This window comes from Squalius cephalus (assembly GCF_949319135.1).
Source record: "Squalius cephalus genome assembly, chromosome: 7".
NCBI lineage: Eukaryota > Metazoa > Chordata > Actinopteri > Cypriniformes > Leuciscidae > Squalius > Squalius cephalus.
Genome location: NC_137128.1, coordinates 7,144,431 through 7,161,112, shown reverse-complemented (window position 1 = coordinate 7,161,112; position 16,682 = coordinate 7,144,431). Strand labels below are relative to the sequence as shown.

General features: G+C 37.8%; 2 protein-coding genes across 2 annotated transcripts in view; both read right to left on the bottom strand.

The window, feature by feature from the left end:
- LOC307161664 (uncharacterized protein) overlaps nt 1-16,618 on the bottom strand; it is a 33,268-nt gene extending 16,650 nt beyond the window's left edge. Inside the window, exons 1-3 of the mRNA XM_079876535.1 lie at nt 16,448-16,618; nt 14,907-15,690; nt 13,037-13,210 (exon numbers count right to left, since the gene is read on the bottom strand). Coding sequence (XP_079732661.1) covers nt 13,037-13,210; nt 14,907-15,690; nt 16,448-16,456 — 967 coding nt within the window. The 5' untranslated portion in view covers nt 16,457-16,618. The remainder of the gene's footprint in view (nt 1-13,036; nt 13,211-14,906; nt 15,691-16,447) is intronic.
- The window catches only part of LOC307161679 (uncharacterized protein), a 396,018-nt gene that overhangs the window by 299,273 nt on the left and 80,063 nt on the right, over nt 1-16,682 (bottom strand). The window lies entirely within an intron of this gene.

Here is a 16,682-nt window from a genome sequence, read left to right as displayed (position 1 = left end):
AGATGGGTCGAGGCTGGGTCTTCCAACATGACAATGACCCGAAGCACACAGCCAGGATAACCAAGGAGTGGCTCTGTAAGAAGCATATCAAGGTTCTGGCGTGGCCTAGCCAGTCTCCAGACCTAAACCCAATAGAGAATCTTTGGAGGGAGCTCAAACTCCGTGTTTCTCAGCGACAGCCCAGAAACCTGACTGATCTAGAGAAGATCTGTGTGGAGGAGTGGGCCAAAATCCCTCCTGCAGTGTGTGCAAACCTGGTGAAAAACTACAGGAAACGTTTGACCTCTGTAATTGCAAACAAAGGCTACTGTACCAAATATTAACATTGATTTTCTCAGGTGTTCAAATACTTTTTTGCAGCTGTATCATACAAATAAATAGTTAAATCATACATTGTGATTTCTGGATTTTTTTTTTAGATTATGTCTCTCACAGTGGACATGCACCTACGATGACAATTTCAGACCCCTCCATGATTTCTAAGTGGGAGAACTTGCAAAATAGCAGGGTGTTCAAATACTTATTTTCCTCACTGTATATATATATATATATATATACAAATACATACATACATACACACACACACACACACACAACGCAAGTTACCAGTTAAGGTTTTTTTTTGTTTTTGAAAGTCTCTTCTGCTCACCAAGCCTGCATTTATTTGATCAAAAATACAGTAAAAACAGTAAAATTGAGAAATTACATTACAATTTAAATAACTTTTCTATTTGACTATTTAAAATTTAATTTATTCCTGTGATCAAAGATGAATTTTAACATTTAAAGAAAATAACTAGATTAATGGATTTTCAATTCTTTAGCTCTTTTCTTAAAGCCACTTTCTATTTTGTGAAGCTCAACAATCTTTTGCTGCACATCAGAACTATATTCTTTGGTTTTACTCATTGTGATGATTCAGGGAATTTGGCCTTTGTGTTTCCTCATATTTAAACTCCTGTGAAACAAGAAGTCATAGCTGGACAATTTCATGTTCCTAGTCACCCTGGTGTGCTTAAAAAGGTTAATATTAATGGGAATATACTTCAGAGATATTTTATTCATAAAAAATTCTAGGGGTATGAATAATTGTGGCCAACGTGTTTTGGAGAAAAACATTTATTTCATAATGTGATTTCCCCCCACTTTCAATTCTTTTACTTCAATGAAAGGTTATACTTTTGCCAATTTTTTTTGAATGAAAGATCAAAAGGGTAAATGATGCAGATTTATTTTTTACAGCCATTTTTGATCATATTTACCATGGGTATGATTAATACGGAGCACGACTGTATATAGAGTAGTGGAATATTTTACACTCATATACCTAGACATTACGCAGGTATATACAAATACACTCAGTCATACACACACACACACACACACACACACACACAATGGAAGGAAACAGCATATAAAGATAAGAGTGACACAAGAGGGCTTATCTGCAACTGCAGGATGGCATGTGTAAGCGAAGCATAAAAGCCACAAGACTGTTTTACTCAGTTCCTCTGGAAGAACACACAGAGGCCTCAAACAGGAACAGTGCATGTGGTTTAGGGTATACACACACACACACCTCAGAACAAGAATGTTCAAGTGTGTTCATTTTCTGATGTTCATCTCTAGAGAGAGGAAGCTTTCACCAGAGGGTAAGCATGAAAGATCTTTTGAGTCAGTGATTGTTATTGTTACACGACTAAAGGATAGGCTATTTAGTTACCGCGAGATTTTCTCGATAAACTGAGTATGGTTTTAAGATAATTGGGAACGGTATTAATTGTGAATCCGTCACAGTAAACCTGACCTGACAGTAAAAGACTACCTAACTAGGGGTTGATTTATGGTTAAAGCACTCCAGAGGTAAACAGTCTCAAGGACAGCGTTATATAGGACCAGAGTAGCTAAACACACCCTCAAGCAAAGAGAGGACTCCATTGCATGGACTATTTTAAGCATTCTCACAGGAGCAGATGCACAGTCATGGATAAAATAACTAATATCACTCAACTCCCACAAGATAAACCAAATAGGCTACAAAACGAAGCAGGGAGAGCAGAAGGGAGAGAATCCCTAACCGTTGATCGTACCATGTATATATCCAACTCGGATGGACTAGGACCTCTGGTCAAGGAAGTTGCCGCAAAAAGATCAGGGGATAAGGTAGTTAGAGGAGCTAATATAGTTGTAACTAGAAATGGTATCCCATGCCCAGACGCTCTCGTCACGGCTGGATCACCCACACCATCAGATCAGACGGATCGGGAAGCAACAGGGCGAGACTATGGTGACCCTGGCGAGGGATATGGAGTAGCTATTCCCAAACAAAGAAATCTCATAGCTGGGTTCAGTCCCCTAACTAGAGAGGGAGAATCATGGGAAATGAGAGAGACAGGGTTTAAACCGTACCAAACTTCAACAGGGAGAAAGTTAAACAGTAATAAACCCAGAGTGCATGTAGATACAGCGCCTAATCGTAGTTCAGGTTCAGAGGATCCTGAAGATGAGGAAATAGCTCACAGAAGTAGTAGTAAATCCAGAAGTCAGTCCAATGGACGTCGAAGCAGCTCGCATAAAAGGGAAAACAACACCCTGGGAGGTGTAACATTTCTAACCCACCCTGGTCATGTGTTTAACCCGCTAGATTCACAAGTAGCAGCACTAAAGGGACCAGAGCAGAAAATAATGCAGCTCGCTTGTGGACTTACTGCGGATGAGATCCTGGATATGCCGGGAACCAGCACAAAAGAAAAATATTACATGTTAGCAGAACAGCTAGATTGTATGCAGAACGCCCTGTGTTACATTTTATTAGATGACAATACTAAAGATAAATATGAACCGACGATGGGGGAAGTGTGGAAACTACGGGAGGCCACTCGTAGCGAGGCTCCCCGCCCTAAGGGTAAAGTTTCAAGAAAACCACAGAAAGCTGCTTCACCTAAAAGCTCAGACTCTGATACAGAGGAAGAGAGCAGGCGCCCTAAAAAGCCCTTGTCAGTTAAACCACAAATAGATTTGTCCATGCTAGCTGCGGTATCCAGGCAGAATAGGAGAAGGACGCAACCAGAATCTGACGCAGAAGAAGTTATAGTCTCTAAACCTAGGCGTGATCCAGCTAGAGAGGCTGAAGGAGACAGTTTCACTGCCATCCAGCTCCTGCAGAATATGAAATTCCCAAGGGCAAAAGATGACAAAATGCTTAAGGCAAAAATGGTAGCTGACCTGGGGAAAACCCTAGGTACCTCAACTGTCCTGGTAGAGCACATGATAACACATCATACAGGATTATCCATAAGCCTGAAAACCCTTAATGCACACTCCCTGATGATAGGTGTAGATAAGGAAGCTGAGTTCAGGAAAGACATAGAATTTGTAAAAACCGCAGGCCTTTGGCTATACCTTTCAGGGAAAGCCAGACGAGGGTGGACAGCAGGAAAAATGTTAGCCAAACTAAAAAAGCTAGCCATAGAAATACCTAGATGTCATGAGATAGCCAGCTGGGGAGCAGAAACTGACTGGTCCAAAATGTCTATATTCGCAGCCCGATACGACAGGGCAACAGTGATGATAAATAGGACCAGAGAAAGCTCAGGTCAAAACAAAGATAAACCAGTAGAGTGGGATAGAGTCAAACAAAAAACTGCCTATCAGAAACCTAAAGATAAATCAAATTATAGAAATGAGGGTGAAGGAGGAACTACATATATAGAACCTGAAAAATGGGCAAAACTGACCAAAGAGCAGAAACAAGCCCACATTAATAAACGAAACCAAAGCAGAACCGATAGATAGAGTAGTCAAAGATACGAGTTAAGAAAATTACTAGAAAAATATATAGACAATTCGGCCAATAGTAAAAATTATTGTGGAAATATCAGATAAATTGGGATGCTCCATTAAATGAAACTGCTTATAAAGAAATAAAAGAGACTATAAGCGAACTATCCCGCAAATGGGGTAATAACTATAGGGAAAAATTGTCTAACAAATTCTCATTCTCTAAAGTAAGAGAACCGGATAATAGATACCTAATTAATGCAAAAGATGCTACAAATGGATTAAAGGTAAAATATTATCTAAAATTGACTTGGCTAACGGATTTTGGTCCATACCTTTAGCCAAGGAAAGTAGACCGCGTACGGCTTTTACATTTGAGGGAAAAGATTCTGTAATTCCCCAAATGTGTTCCAGGCAATAATATTAGAAATATTAGAAGGATTGCCAATTACAGATGTGCCGATAGCCACTGAGACTGTGGATGAACACATGAAAATCTTAACAGAAACCATCAAAAGACTGGCGGACGCTGGTTTTCTTTTAAACCATCCATTTCTTTCTTTAAAAAAAAAAATAGAATTAGGAAAAGGGTGGATTTTCTAGGATTTGAAGTCTCAGGAACAGATACATAGCCAATAGCCAGATACATACAACAGCATAGCCAAGTCAACACAAGAAAGGTTTTCTTATGGGACAGGCGATTAAACAGTGGAGGGCTTATACCAGAAGACTCCGAACCATTAGTGAAAGGAAGTGTACTGGATAGAATGTGATCCAGGGACACAAACTTGGACCTTTGGAAAGAGTTGGTATGGGCGTCGACCAGAAATGGGGACACCACAGTTTACCATAAGGTTCAAGGAAAATGTGAGAAAACAGTGATTGAAGTAATGGTAGAAATCATTATAAATATGTATTTCCAGGAGGAATACCCTATTGTTATGCCAAGAGAATATAGCCAATATGTCACAGAAACATCATTGACTGTCAGAGCAAGATCACAACAGACTTTTGCAGGGACAGGTAGAGTAAAAGTCAAATTTGGGCCAGAAAGCAACAGTGAGCTGTGGGAGGTACAGGCACAGATAATGACCACAAGTGATTACATGGGTCAAGCTAAAGCCATCGACTCTCCGGCGGCCTGAACCAAGCTCAGCTGAAAAACTGGCCAAATGGTGTAAAAAGAAGTTAGGGAAAGCATAGGATACAACCTGTTCTCTCTCTTATCTTGTGATTGCAGAAACATGGGTGTACCAGGAACACGTCTAAGGAGGAAGTAGAGGAGATTGCGTCAGGACCGACGCAACCAAGGAAAAGTCCTGCTGGCTAGTATGACTGAATGGGTGGCCAGCATATCAGTATTATTCTTGGGCCTTACTGTAAGTAGTAATGTCAACGAGAAAGGAGTAGCCTCCTGCTCGTCTAAAGTAGTAATCGTAGAAAAATAATTTTTATAACCAAACTGTATCTCTAAATAGTAAAGCAAAATATGGCCCAGAAAGGATTAGAGATATGTTTAAAGGATTTATAAAAGATATAGATAAATAATTTTGGAACTGCACAGGTACTTTTAATAAGAGTTCCCTGTACGGCCCGTTATTATACGGACCAACTGTGCAAGGGAATAAAACCAGGATAAGATGGACTATACATAAAAGCCATAACCAGGCACATGTAAAGTTACGAGGCTTAATCTATAAAATTAGTGATCTAACAAATTTATCGGCCACCATACATGTGTATAAACTGTGGAACATCCCTTTTTTTTAAATAACCAAGATAGATGAATGAAATTGTTTGATAAAAAAGGATGTTTCTGTAGTCCAGAATCATTGGATAAGCCCAAAAGAGTTTGATAAGGTCGAACCAATAAGATTGGATATTAAAAAATCCAGTCAGCCAACTGTGCTATATTTCGTAATTTTGATAATGGCGGGGATTGCAAGGTACCTGCAAGAACCGAAATTATTAATAAGACAATCATTAATAGGTATTAACGACCATTCCAAATTCATGGAGATTGGTTGAGAACTGTTAATGTGGATTGAAATTTTACTGTACTTTTTCTAAGACTTTACTTTTGAAAAAAAAGAAAAAAAAAGAAAAGAGCAATTATCTTTTCTACCGAGATTTTTAGTCTGTAGTTTTACTATTATTGAATTTTCTTTTTTTTCTGTGATTTTTTTATTTTTTTATTTCACTTAAAAAAATCCAGTCAGCCAACTGTGAGGTCAGCTCCACTGAGCGAAGCATATAAAGTAATTACACATAAAATGGGTCATCGAAGATTACTTAGATCCAGTGCAAAAAGGTTATTGGCCGAGGGGCCTCAACCCGTATGCATTCATTCTAGGAATCTTTAAAAATAAACCCAAACCTGCTTATGAAGCATTTAACTGGGTAACGTGTCAAAATTACTTATGTCAAATTCACTCGGCTGGGATGTTTTGAAATTGGATTGGGAATAATTACCTACGTCTTTTTGACTGGATTGGGAATAATTACCTACGTCTTTTTGACGGTAATTAGCTGGAGGAGAAATATCGCCTTAAGACCAATGGTGAACAGATTGGCTGTGCTATATTTCGTAATTTTGATAATGGCGGGGATTGCAATGTACCTGCAAGAACCAAAATTATTAATAAGACAATCATTAATAGGTATTAACGACCATTCCAAATTCATGGAGATTGGTTGAAAACTGTGGATTGAAATTTTACTGTACTTTACTTTTTTTTTTTTTTTTTTTTTTACTTTTTTACTGATTTTACTTTTGAAAAAAAAAAAAAAAAAAAAAAGAGCAATTTTCTTTTCTACCAACATTTCTAATCTGTAGTTTTACTATTATTGAATTTTCTGTATTTCTGTGATTTTTTTATTTTTTTTATTTCACTGTGTTGTCACAGCAGGAACCAGAAAAAAGGATACCACCTCATTACAATGCAGTTCACAAAATCTGCAAATCATGTTTTAAATATAAATGTTATCCATTAATGATTACGGCATGGGGACGTCTTAATACATATGAACACTTCTGCTCAGATTGTATTATTAAGAACGGCTACTCTATGGCGGAAATGAAAAATATAACCTATTGTAAAGGCGGGGCCAGTTGGCTCAGCCCAGGCAACATTACATGACCTGTGAGACGCTGCAGTTAATTGATGAAAAAAAGTGGCGAGTAGTTGAGTTGCAAGAAGAAACAGAACTATTGATAGGCCACAGAGAGACTGTGACCAAGACCACTTGTAGTGTCGATATTCACACGTATAGATGGAGGAACTAGACAAGCTGGAGTGAATGGACAAATGTTGTTGTTATCGATCCTGCAGATTTGTCTGGAGAGGTCTTCACCGGCCCAGTGGGAGCCACGGGTGTTGACCCAAGAGCACTTGGCCAGTGGGACCGAGGTGGCTCTGAATTACCAGAATCTGGTGCAGTGGGACCAGGCTCCGCAGAGGCGGGACTTGGTCCATTGGCAGCCAGTGAACAGGATGAGGTACAAGACAACAATGAGTTCTCTGTCCTGCAAAATTGGGTTCTTCCTTGAGGACAGGTTTTATGAATGTTGCCTTGGATTGGGTCATGGTTGCCGTATGTGTTTATAATGTTAAACTTGATGAATTTGACATAATTGTGCCTAGAGTGCTGATGGAAAATCGTGTATTTAGACGTCCGAGAGGGGGTGTAATGGAATATTTTAATAAAGAGTTAAATGTACCTCCACATACACTCAGACAAACGCACACACAGACACACAATGGAAGGAAACACCATAAAAAGATAAGAGTGACAAAAGAGGACTTATCTGCAACTATGCAGGATGGCATGGTGTAAGCTAAGCATAAAGGTCACAAGACTGTGTTTTCCTCAATTCCTCTGGAAAAACCCAAAGAGGCCTCAAACATGAACAATGTATGTGGTTTAGGGTATATATAAACCTCAGAACAAGAATGTTCAAGTATGTTTATTTTCTGATGTTCATCTCTAGAGCGAGTGAATTCTCTCCAGATCCTTCTTTTTGCCTGCTGTTGTTTTATAACCTGAGAAGCTCAAGGCGAGAGCAGGTTATCTTTATCAGATTGCTTGCTTGAACTGCTTAGAAGTAAGTTACTCTTTGTACATCCATTTTCTGGGACTGCCCCGGGAGTGGATTAGCTGAAGAATCATAAACTGTAACCTTTTGATTATTTGCTAACAAGTTTTTGATTATTGTGTAACCAAGTATATTTCTCTTTTGTTTAAATAAACTTTTATTTCATTAAAAGACAAGTATCTTCTCGTCTTACTTCAGCTGTACAAAGAAAGTTCAATAGCAATAAAATAGGCATTAAAATAGGCATTGTATGTATATATCTTCACCTGACCAGGACAAAAGAGATCCAGGAAGCTTTCACCAGAGGGTAAGCATGAAAGATCTTTTGAGTCAATGATTGTTATTGTTATATATGGTGTTAAGGGACATACCTTACATTTAACTGGTATAACAAACTAGCCAGTGTAGTGAACCTGACCTAACAGCAAAAGACTACCTAAATAGGGGTTAATCAGGCAATGAGGTAAATACCAGGGGTCTCATTTATAAAACTGTGCGTAGGAACCTTACTAAAAGTGTACGTGCGCCCGAAAGCCAAAAATGGCGTACGCCAAAAAATATTCAGACTTATAAAACCGTTCGTACGCCAGAACCTGCGCAGAATTCACTTTATAAATCCCAGTCAGCGGAAGATTGTGCATACATGCGTCTCCACCCGAAATAACCATATATGGAGCTTACAACGCCTAGTTTTACTATGCAGATCCTCATCTGCATATCATTTGCATATGATTATTCATCCACGTGATAACGTTTAACAGTACAAGACACATTACATTAATAAAAATCAAGTAGTTGCCTATCCTTGCCTTGTTTTTGAATGCATAAATCAAATACAGTAAAATACATTTCAAAGAAAGTTTTTCTCAATCTTTTCCACTGGCCGAATTATATTTTTAATTGATTTATATTTTTAATGGAAACAGATAGGCCTTGGGCATTATTTGCACGAAACTTTTCTCAGACAATCTGGTATTATCATGATAAGAAATGATCTCTGTGGTTAAAACATTAAAACACAGCACGCCACAGGAAAAGTGTTCAAAAACATCGCATCCACAACAAAAATCTCTATTGATTGAATATAAAAAATGTTGTAACTTCTCAGTAATGATTTCATGTTTAAGTGTTTAACTCCATTAATTTGAATGGCATATTTAATCTAAATGTTTATATCAGAAGTAAAACAGTTTAAATCATTATTTCATTTATTTAAACTGTTATTTACGTCAGTTTCACTAAACGGCCCAACGCGCTCGCTGGCGCGGACATTTAAGGAGGGATGGAAATTTGCTTCAAGTGATAAGCTTGGTGAGTGAAATTATATTTTGTATTCTCTTTCAGTATATGTCTTTAGATTTTCTGTCTAAAAGTGGCCAAAAAGACGCTTAACCCCCTGAGGTCGGCAATCACGCCGGCGTGATCTACTCGTTTTTTTTTTTTATCAGTGCAAAATACTCTGTTGATTTTGATTTTACATACTTGTGTTGTACATCATTCAAAGCTGTTAAATGTCTTCTTTTATTTGTGTACACTCATAATAAAAACAAAATGTTGTGTTTTCCGTAAAACAAAGAAAATAAACATGATGCGCGTTCTGCCGTCTCTCTCAATGTGAAACTCATTCTGAAACGCGACAGAAAATGACCTGTAACTCAGCGAATGTTTGTCACACAGACTTGAAACGCATGTCTATACAACGCTTGGAATCTCTATTTTTAAAGTATGTAAATAATATAAAAAACAAATATTCTATTTTTAAGTAATCCATACGAAAGCAGCGGCATGTACAGTTTCTCAAACGCGTCCTCATTAAATTTAATTTGAACACGCCTACGAGCGCACGAGCGATTGACATGCAAATGATCCATGCGGAGAAACGCAGACCTGTAAACGCCCTCATCACCTCAAAACAAAGAAGCAGAGACTTCGTAACTTACTCCTACTGTGTTTGAAAGACGCGCCAGAGCTTACATTTGATTTAGGCTACCTCAGAAGAAGAAGAACGCGATTTGTAGACAAGAAAGATTTAAGGTAAGAATTTTTTACATATTAGTTTGTTATTGTTGCATAAATGTCACATTGCAGTTGAACTGTTGCTAGATATATGGGGAATATTATAATATTTAGACCCGTGTTTACTGTTAAGCCTACTGTGTTTGTGGATATCTGGTCAAACGTAGATATGTATGGTAACCATAATGTTTTATATTTGAGCGCGATATTTGAATGTATCAGATTTTGCAGCGCGATCGCGTTTGAATGTATCAGATTTTGCAGCGCGATCGCGTTTGAATGTATCATTTGAACATTTGAAAAGCAAAACGCACCAAACGGCTTCATGTTTTTACTATTATCTCATTTCATATCATCATAACGAATGGAAACATTTGAAGTAACATGATAATCAATATATTTTTCTCTAGCTTGGTTGTTACTGAAATATTTTGGAAGATTTATACTGCTATCTATTGTTATTATTATTTTACCCAGCACTGCGCATAGCTTATGCCTACAAGGCACAACAAACCTTGTGTTCATTATATTATATATTGTTGGAAACATTTGTGTGTGTGTGTGTATTTTGTGAACTTTAAAAAGCAATTTTAACCAGAAAAATCTAATATTTATTTCCAAAATCGTGCAGGCCTTTCTCTTGATATCAGTATGTTCACTTTTTTTTCAGGGCCCAGATGCCACTGAGTCCTGCCGACTTCAACATTCACATGAGTCTCTGGAACATGAACATGGTAAAGTGAAAATCAAACACCTTGGAAATTAAAGGTATGTACAATGTTTTTAGGAATGGCACAAAGGTCTGTCTTTGAAGTGTTTTTTTTGGCATTTGTTGTGTATCTTTGGGTTATGTTGTGTTGTAAATAAATCCAAACAATTTAAAAGCCATTCTTTTTTAAATCTCCTCATTTACAGTATTGTGCAAGGTTGCTCAGAATGACAGGGCTATTAGGAGCTATATTAGGATAGCTCCTAATAGGGCCGTTGGGGAGGTTCTTTGTCTTTCTCAGGTGAGAAAAGCTTACATATTAATGAGCTGCCGCATAAGGCTTTCTAACACAAAACACGTCGTAAAATTTTTAAATCAATATATTGTCTTCTCTGAATGAGCAGTCAGGGTGATTTTCACATTGTTTTGGAGCAAATATTCTAGGCTACGTGATACAATTTTCAAAAGTCTTGTGAAGAAATAATCAGTATGGGTTTCATGGCCTTATTTCAGTGAGAATTTTTTTTTGTATTTTCACAAACCACGCATAAATGTCATTATCTCAAAACTACAAACTTTTACATACATGCTGTTGATATATTGTTGTAGCAGAGTTTGTGCTGAATACAGTTTAATTAGACTTTAGCCATGAAAATGTCACAAGTAACAGAAATAACCAGAAATGTCAGAGCATGTCAGAACACCTCCAGGACCCAGAAAACAGCTCAGACCTCAGAGGGTTAACTCCAGTTCACCATCGGTGTCGCCAAACTGCTCCGTCTCCAAAACGTTCGTACGCATGGGTCAGAGTTTGCGTGCAGGTGCGCAAATTTTCCCGTCAAGTTTGTTTTATAAATCACAACTTATGTGTCGGAAGTGGCGTACGCCTCTTTCAGGGCCTGTTTTGTGTGTACGCAACGGTTAGAAAATGAGGCCCCAGATCTCACCACAATATAAACACACTACTGGTCAAAAGTTTTAGATCGGTAAGATTTTTATGTTTTTAAAATAAGTCTCTTCTGCTCACCAAGGCTGCATTTATTTGATAAAAAAACAGTAATAAAAAAAAAAAAACCAGTAATATTGTGAAATATTATAACAATTTAAAATGACCATTTTCTATTTTAATACATTTTAAAATGTAATTTATGATGAAAGCTGAATTTTCAGCATCATTACTCCAGTCTTCAGTGTCACATGATCCTTCAGAAATCAGTCTAATATGATGATTTTATGCTCAATAAACATTCATTATTATTTTCAATGTTGAAAACAGTTGTGTAAAATGTTTTTTCCAAAATTCTTTGATGAATAGAAAGTTCAAAAGAACAGCATTTATTTAAAATAGAATATTTTCTAACATTATAAATGTCTTTACTGTAACTTTTGATCAGTTTAACTCATCCTTGATGAATAAAAGTATTGATTTATTTTATTTCTTTCCCCCCAAAATAAAATTAAAATTCTTACTGACTCCAAACTTTTGAACGGCAGTGTTTAATGTTACAAAAGCTTTAGATTTCAGATAAATGCTGTTCTTTTAAGCTTTCTATTCATCATAGCATCATGAAATAAAAATGTAAAAAACTGTTTTCAACACTGATAATAATCATAAATGTCATAAATCAAATAAATGGAGCCTTGGTGAGCAGAAGAGACTACTTTTAAAAACATTAAAAATCTTACAGATCTAAAACTTTTGACCGGTAGAGAGTGTGTGTGTGTACATACAGAAAAAAAAAAAAAAAAAAAAATTATATATATATTAAAGGAGCTGTATGTAAGATTGTGGCCAAAACTGGTACTGCAATCACTTTCAAATTACTGTATAGAGCGGTGTATCCCCTCCCCCTCCCCCCTGACTCGAGGATGCCAGATAGGCTGCAGGATCCAGCAGGAACGTAGGCTGCAGTTTGTAGCTGCAGCTGTGGTAACTAGAGCAGAGCTGGCAACCCGGATGCAGAAACACTACTGACTTCGTGATTGGTAGATAGATGGAGGGCGGCGCTTCAGGCCAAAACACAAGATGACAACATCAACATCAGTTGAGGGCTGCAACTTCACTTTTTAAATGACAATATCCTGGCCGTACTACTTTTGTCAGTGATATAAGTATTTGAAATGAACATGATTTCTTAATGTCTAGTGACATATCAGGGCCATTTTATGATTAATTGAAATACATTTCTTACATACAGCTCCTTTAATTATTATATATAAAATTTATATTTATTTATTTTTTTTATTTTTTTTTAAATCTGATTAATTCCTCTTAGCCAGAGCGCTTCATGAATATGGATGAATACCCCCTAATTTTACTTCTCAAAACTTACGCTTTAACCATTTTATTGTTGAACTGAGGTAAATTGCTAAATGCACAAAAATCAACTCAAAAAAGCAAAAGTAGTGAGGTGTGTGAATGAACTTCTACAAACCAGCAGTGGGTGTTTCCCCAGCGTCTCTGCCGTGACGTCCAGTCCTGTATCTGTGGAGGTCCACACGCGGGGGTCTCGGGGGCTTTAAGGGCGCCGGCCCGAGGGACGCGGGATCAGGAAGAGGTTTGCGTAGTCTTTCGGTCTGCAGGACTGCACTGAGCTCCATTACAGCGGCTACGGCACAGGACAGGCATTTCACAATCACAGATGCACTGAAGAACTAACAGGACCGGCTCCACAGCACCAATGAAGTCTTAACTCTACAGTTCTGATCATGCAAGCTGAAACTGCTGAATTCATACACACTACAGGTCAAGAGTTTGGAAACATTACTATTATTCATGCTTTTGAAAGGATGCTCATCAAGCCTGCATTTATTTGATCAAAAATACAGGAAAAAAAAAAAAACGTAATATTGTGAAATATTATTACAATTTCAAATAATGGTTTTCTATTTTAATATACTTTAAATATAATTTTAATTTATTCCTGTGATCAAAGCTGATTTTTCAGCATCATTGCTCCAGTCTTCAGTGTCACATGATCCTTCAGAAATCACTCTAATATGAGGATTTATCTAGGGTGACCATACCTCCTGTTTAACCAGGACATGTCTGGCCAGGATTTCGAGATCGCCCAAAATGCCCGGGATTCGGCTTTTGCTTTCTACAGTCACCATTCATTATGTTTACATTATTACATTATTTGACACTGACACGTACGTGCCAGCTTTGCAGGTCATGCATTCTGCTTCACACGGATCCCGATCGAGACGAAAACACAGGAATTTTCTTAGCAATGCTAAAACGCACATCAACCGATCACTTGTTTAGCGTTCATGTAAACACTACATTCAGATTCACCAATCGGGAATTAATTCAGTCCTGCTGAATCAAAAGGTGTGCATGTAAACAAAATGAATGGCGACGAGAAAGCAAAAGACGTATCCCGGATATTTTGGGCGATCTCGACATCCTGGCCGGACATGTCCTGGAATATGGTGGTCACCCTAGATTTATCATCAATGTTGGAAACAGTTTTTTATAACTGTGATACTTTTTTCAGGATTCATTGATGAATAAAAAGTTTTTAAAAAGCATTTATTCAAAATAGAAATGTTTTCTAACAATATAAATCTTTACTTTTTATCAATTTAACATCCTTGCTGAATAAAAGTAATTTTTTTCAAAAGAAAAAAATTAAAGTAATGATGCTGAAAATTCAGCTTTGATCACAGGAATAAACTATATTTTAAAGTCCCCCTGCAGTGAATAATTTTATCCCTTAAAACTCACCTTTGATCTTTAAACTTATCTTGAAAAAAAAAAAAAAGTGTTCATGCATTAAAATATCTTGAATGTAACTCTAAACCCTTGCCTCATTTAGTATGCGCAGTTCTATTAGTATATGCAAATGAGCCCCGCCTCCACTCACTCAGCCCAGAGATCCACTGGTTGACGATCACACGTTGATCTGATTGGTTACAAGGTAGTTTGTGACGTCAGAAACACCAGCGATTTCAAAGCGTGTTTGAGACTGTCTTTGGTTCACTGCAGTTTTAAGGAGGAAATACTCAGCAATGCTGTCGACTTATGAATTTACACATGGTTAGTCTTAAAGCACATTAAAAACACCACATAGACACATAAACAACATTAAAAGCTGGATTTTCACCACAGGGAGAATTTTGTATATTAAAATAGAAACCCATTATTTTAAATTGTAATAATATTTCCCAATTTTACCGTTTTTTCTATATTTTTTGATCAAATAAACACAGGCTTGATGAGCATAAGACATTTGGAAACAGTATTGTTTTGACCGGTACCGTATGCATCCATGTAAAATAATGGAGAGTTCTGCGACTCACTGTGTGGCGCTCGGCTGATCTTCAGTGGAGATGAAGTCACTGGACGATCAGCAGGAGACGGAGGACTCTCTGTGGGTTTACTGATGTAGAAGCCCTTGGGTCGGCCACACACCAGCAGGCTCTTGTGGGAGAGCTTCCTCTTGGCTTTCTCCAGCGTGCTCAACACATGCTGGTCAAAGAAGTGGCTAACACTCCCCGTGCCAGAGGACGAATCCGTCAGGGACTCGCTCGGGGAAGGAGTAGCAGAACGCTCGAGACTCACAGGCGGGTTTGACTCTCCGGTCTCAACACTAAGAGGACTTTTAAGACCATTTTTACCAGTTTCTTTGCCACATGCTGAAACTTTGGCCAAGCTGAAAGGTGTAGGGAATTGCTTCCTGGTGCATTTGAGAGGTGATGTGATTCCCTTTGAACAAGGAGCTGAAGAATCATGCTTTGGCTCGTTTGAAGGCGGCAACACGAGGGGCAAATGCCGAAGTTTGAGCGACTGCCTGTTGTGCCCATCCTCACCAGAGCTGCTGACTTCAGATGCTGTGTTGGGAAAGCTTGGGAAAGATACAGGCCGTCTTCCTGCGAATGTTTTCAGGTCTTCTCTGAAAATGTTCCGGGGCAGACTAGGGGCCTTGGTTTCCACAGCTGAACTCAAGCTCATGGTTATCGGACCAGAGCAGCCCACGCCAGCTGTTGGGGGGCGTTTGGGTCTCTCGGGAAGCACGGGTCTGTTGCTCACCTGGAGCTCTTGCTGAAACTTGGCCCTTATGGATCTGAAACTGCTGCAGGCTTCCTATAGTCGACATGAAACGCAAACGGTAACAGATTTAATCATAGGCCTACGTATACATTTAAGCACCCACATATCAAAACATTTCAAGAGACAGTGTAAAATAAGTAGGCAAACACATCCTTTATGAAAATTAACCATGGTTTTACTACAAATAAAACAACATGGACACGGAGTTAAACCATGGTAACCACAAATTAACCATGGTTTTAATCCCCACAAAAAACATGGTAAGTATAGTTAAACCTTGATAACCACAAACTAATCATGGTTTTACTACAAATAGCCTAATAATAAAAAAAAACATGGTTAGTAAAGTTAAACCACAGTAACCACACATTAAACATGATTTTACTACAAATAAAACAAAAACAACATGGACACAGAGTTAAACCATGGTAACCACAAATTAACCACGGGTTTACTACAAATAAAACCAAAAACTAATCATGGTTTTCCAACAAATAATAAAAATTAAACATGGTTAGTATAACTAAACTATGGTAACCACAAATTAATCATGGTTTTGCTACTCTAACCATTACTACACTTTTACTAACCCACGTTTAATTTAATAAGGGATTGATTGAAATGGAGTATTTCAGTATAAAACATCAACTCCATATAAACAAAATACACGTATGTGTGATTAAACTAAGTGTGCTTTTTGACCCATTTAAACCCATCTGTTCATTTGACAAAATAGGATCTGTTTGGCGTTTTTACTTTGTTTGTTATCTATCCCAAACAATGTTTTTACCTGTTCCATCGTCGTTCAGTCTCCTTCTTGGGCAAGAGCGTATTAAACTATAAGCATTACATGATATCTTCAAAATAATCGCAAAACACGTTTAGGAATCAGAGCTTTGGTCTTATTGATTGATTAAACCGGCGCCTACTCTGTTGAAGGATTGGCTTATGAATATTAATTAGGTTGCGTGTGGGTTGAACCACCGATTGGCTGAAACTAAGGCGAGGGAGTAGCGGGCAAATGA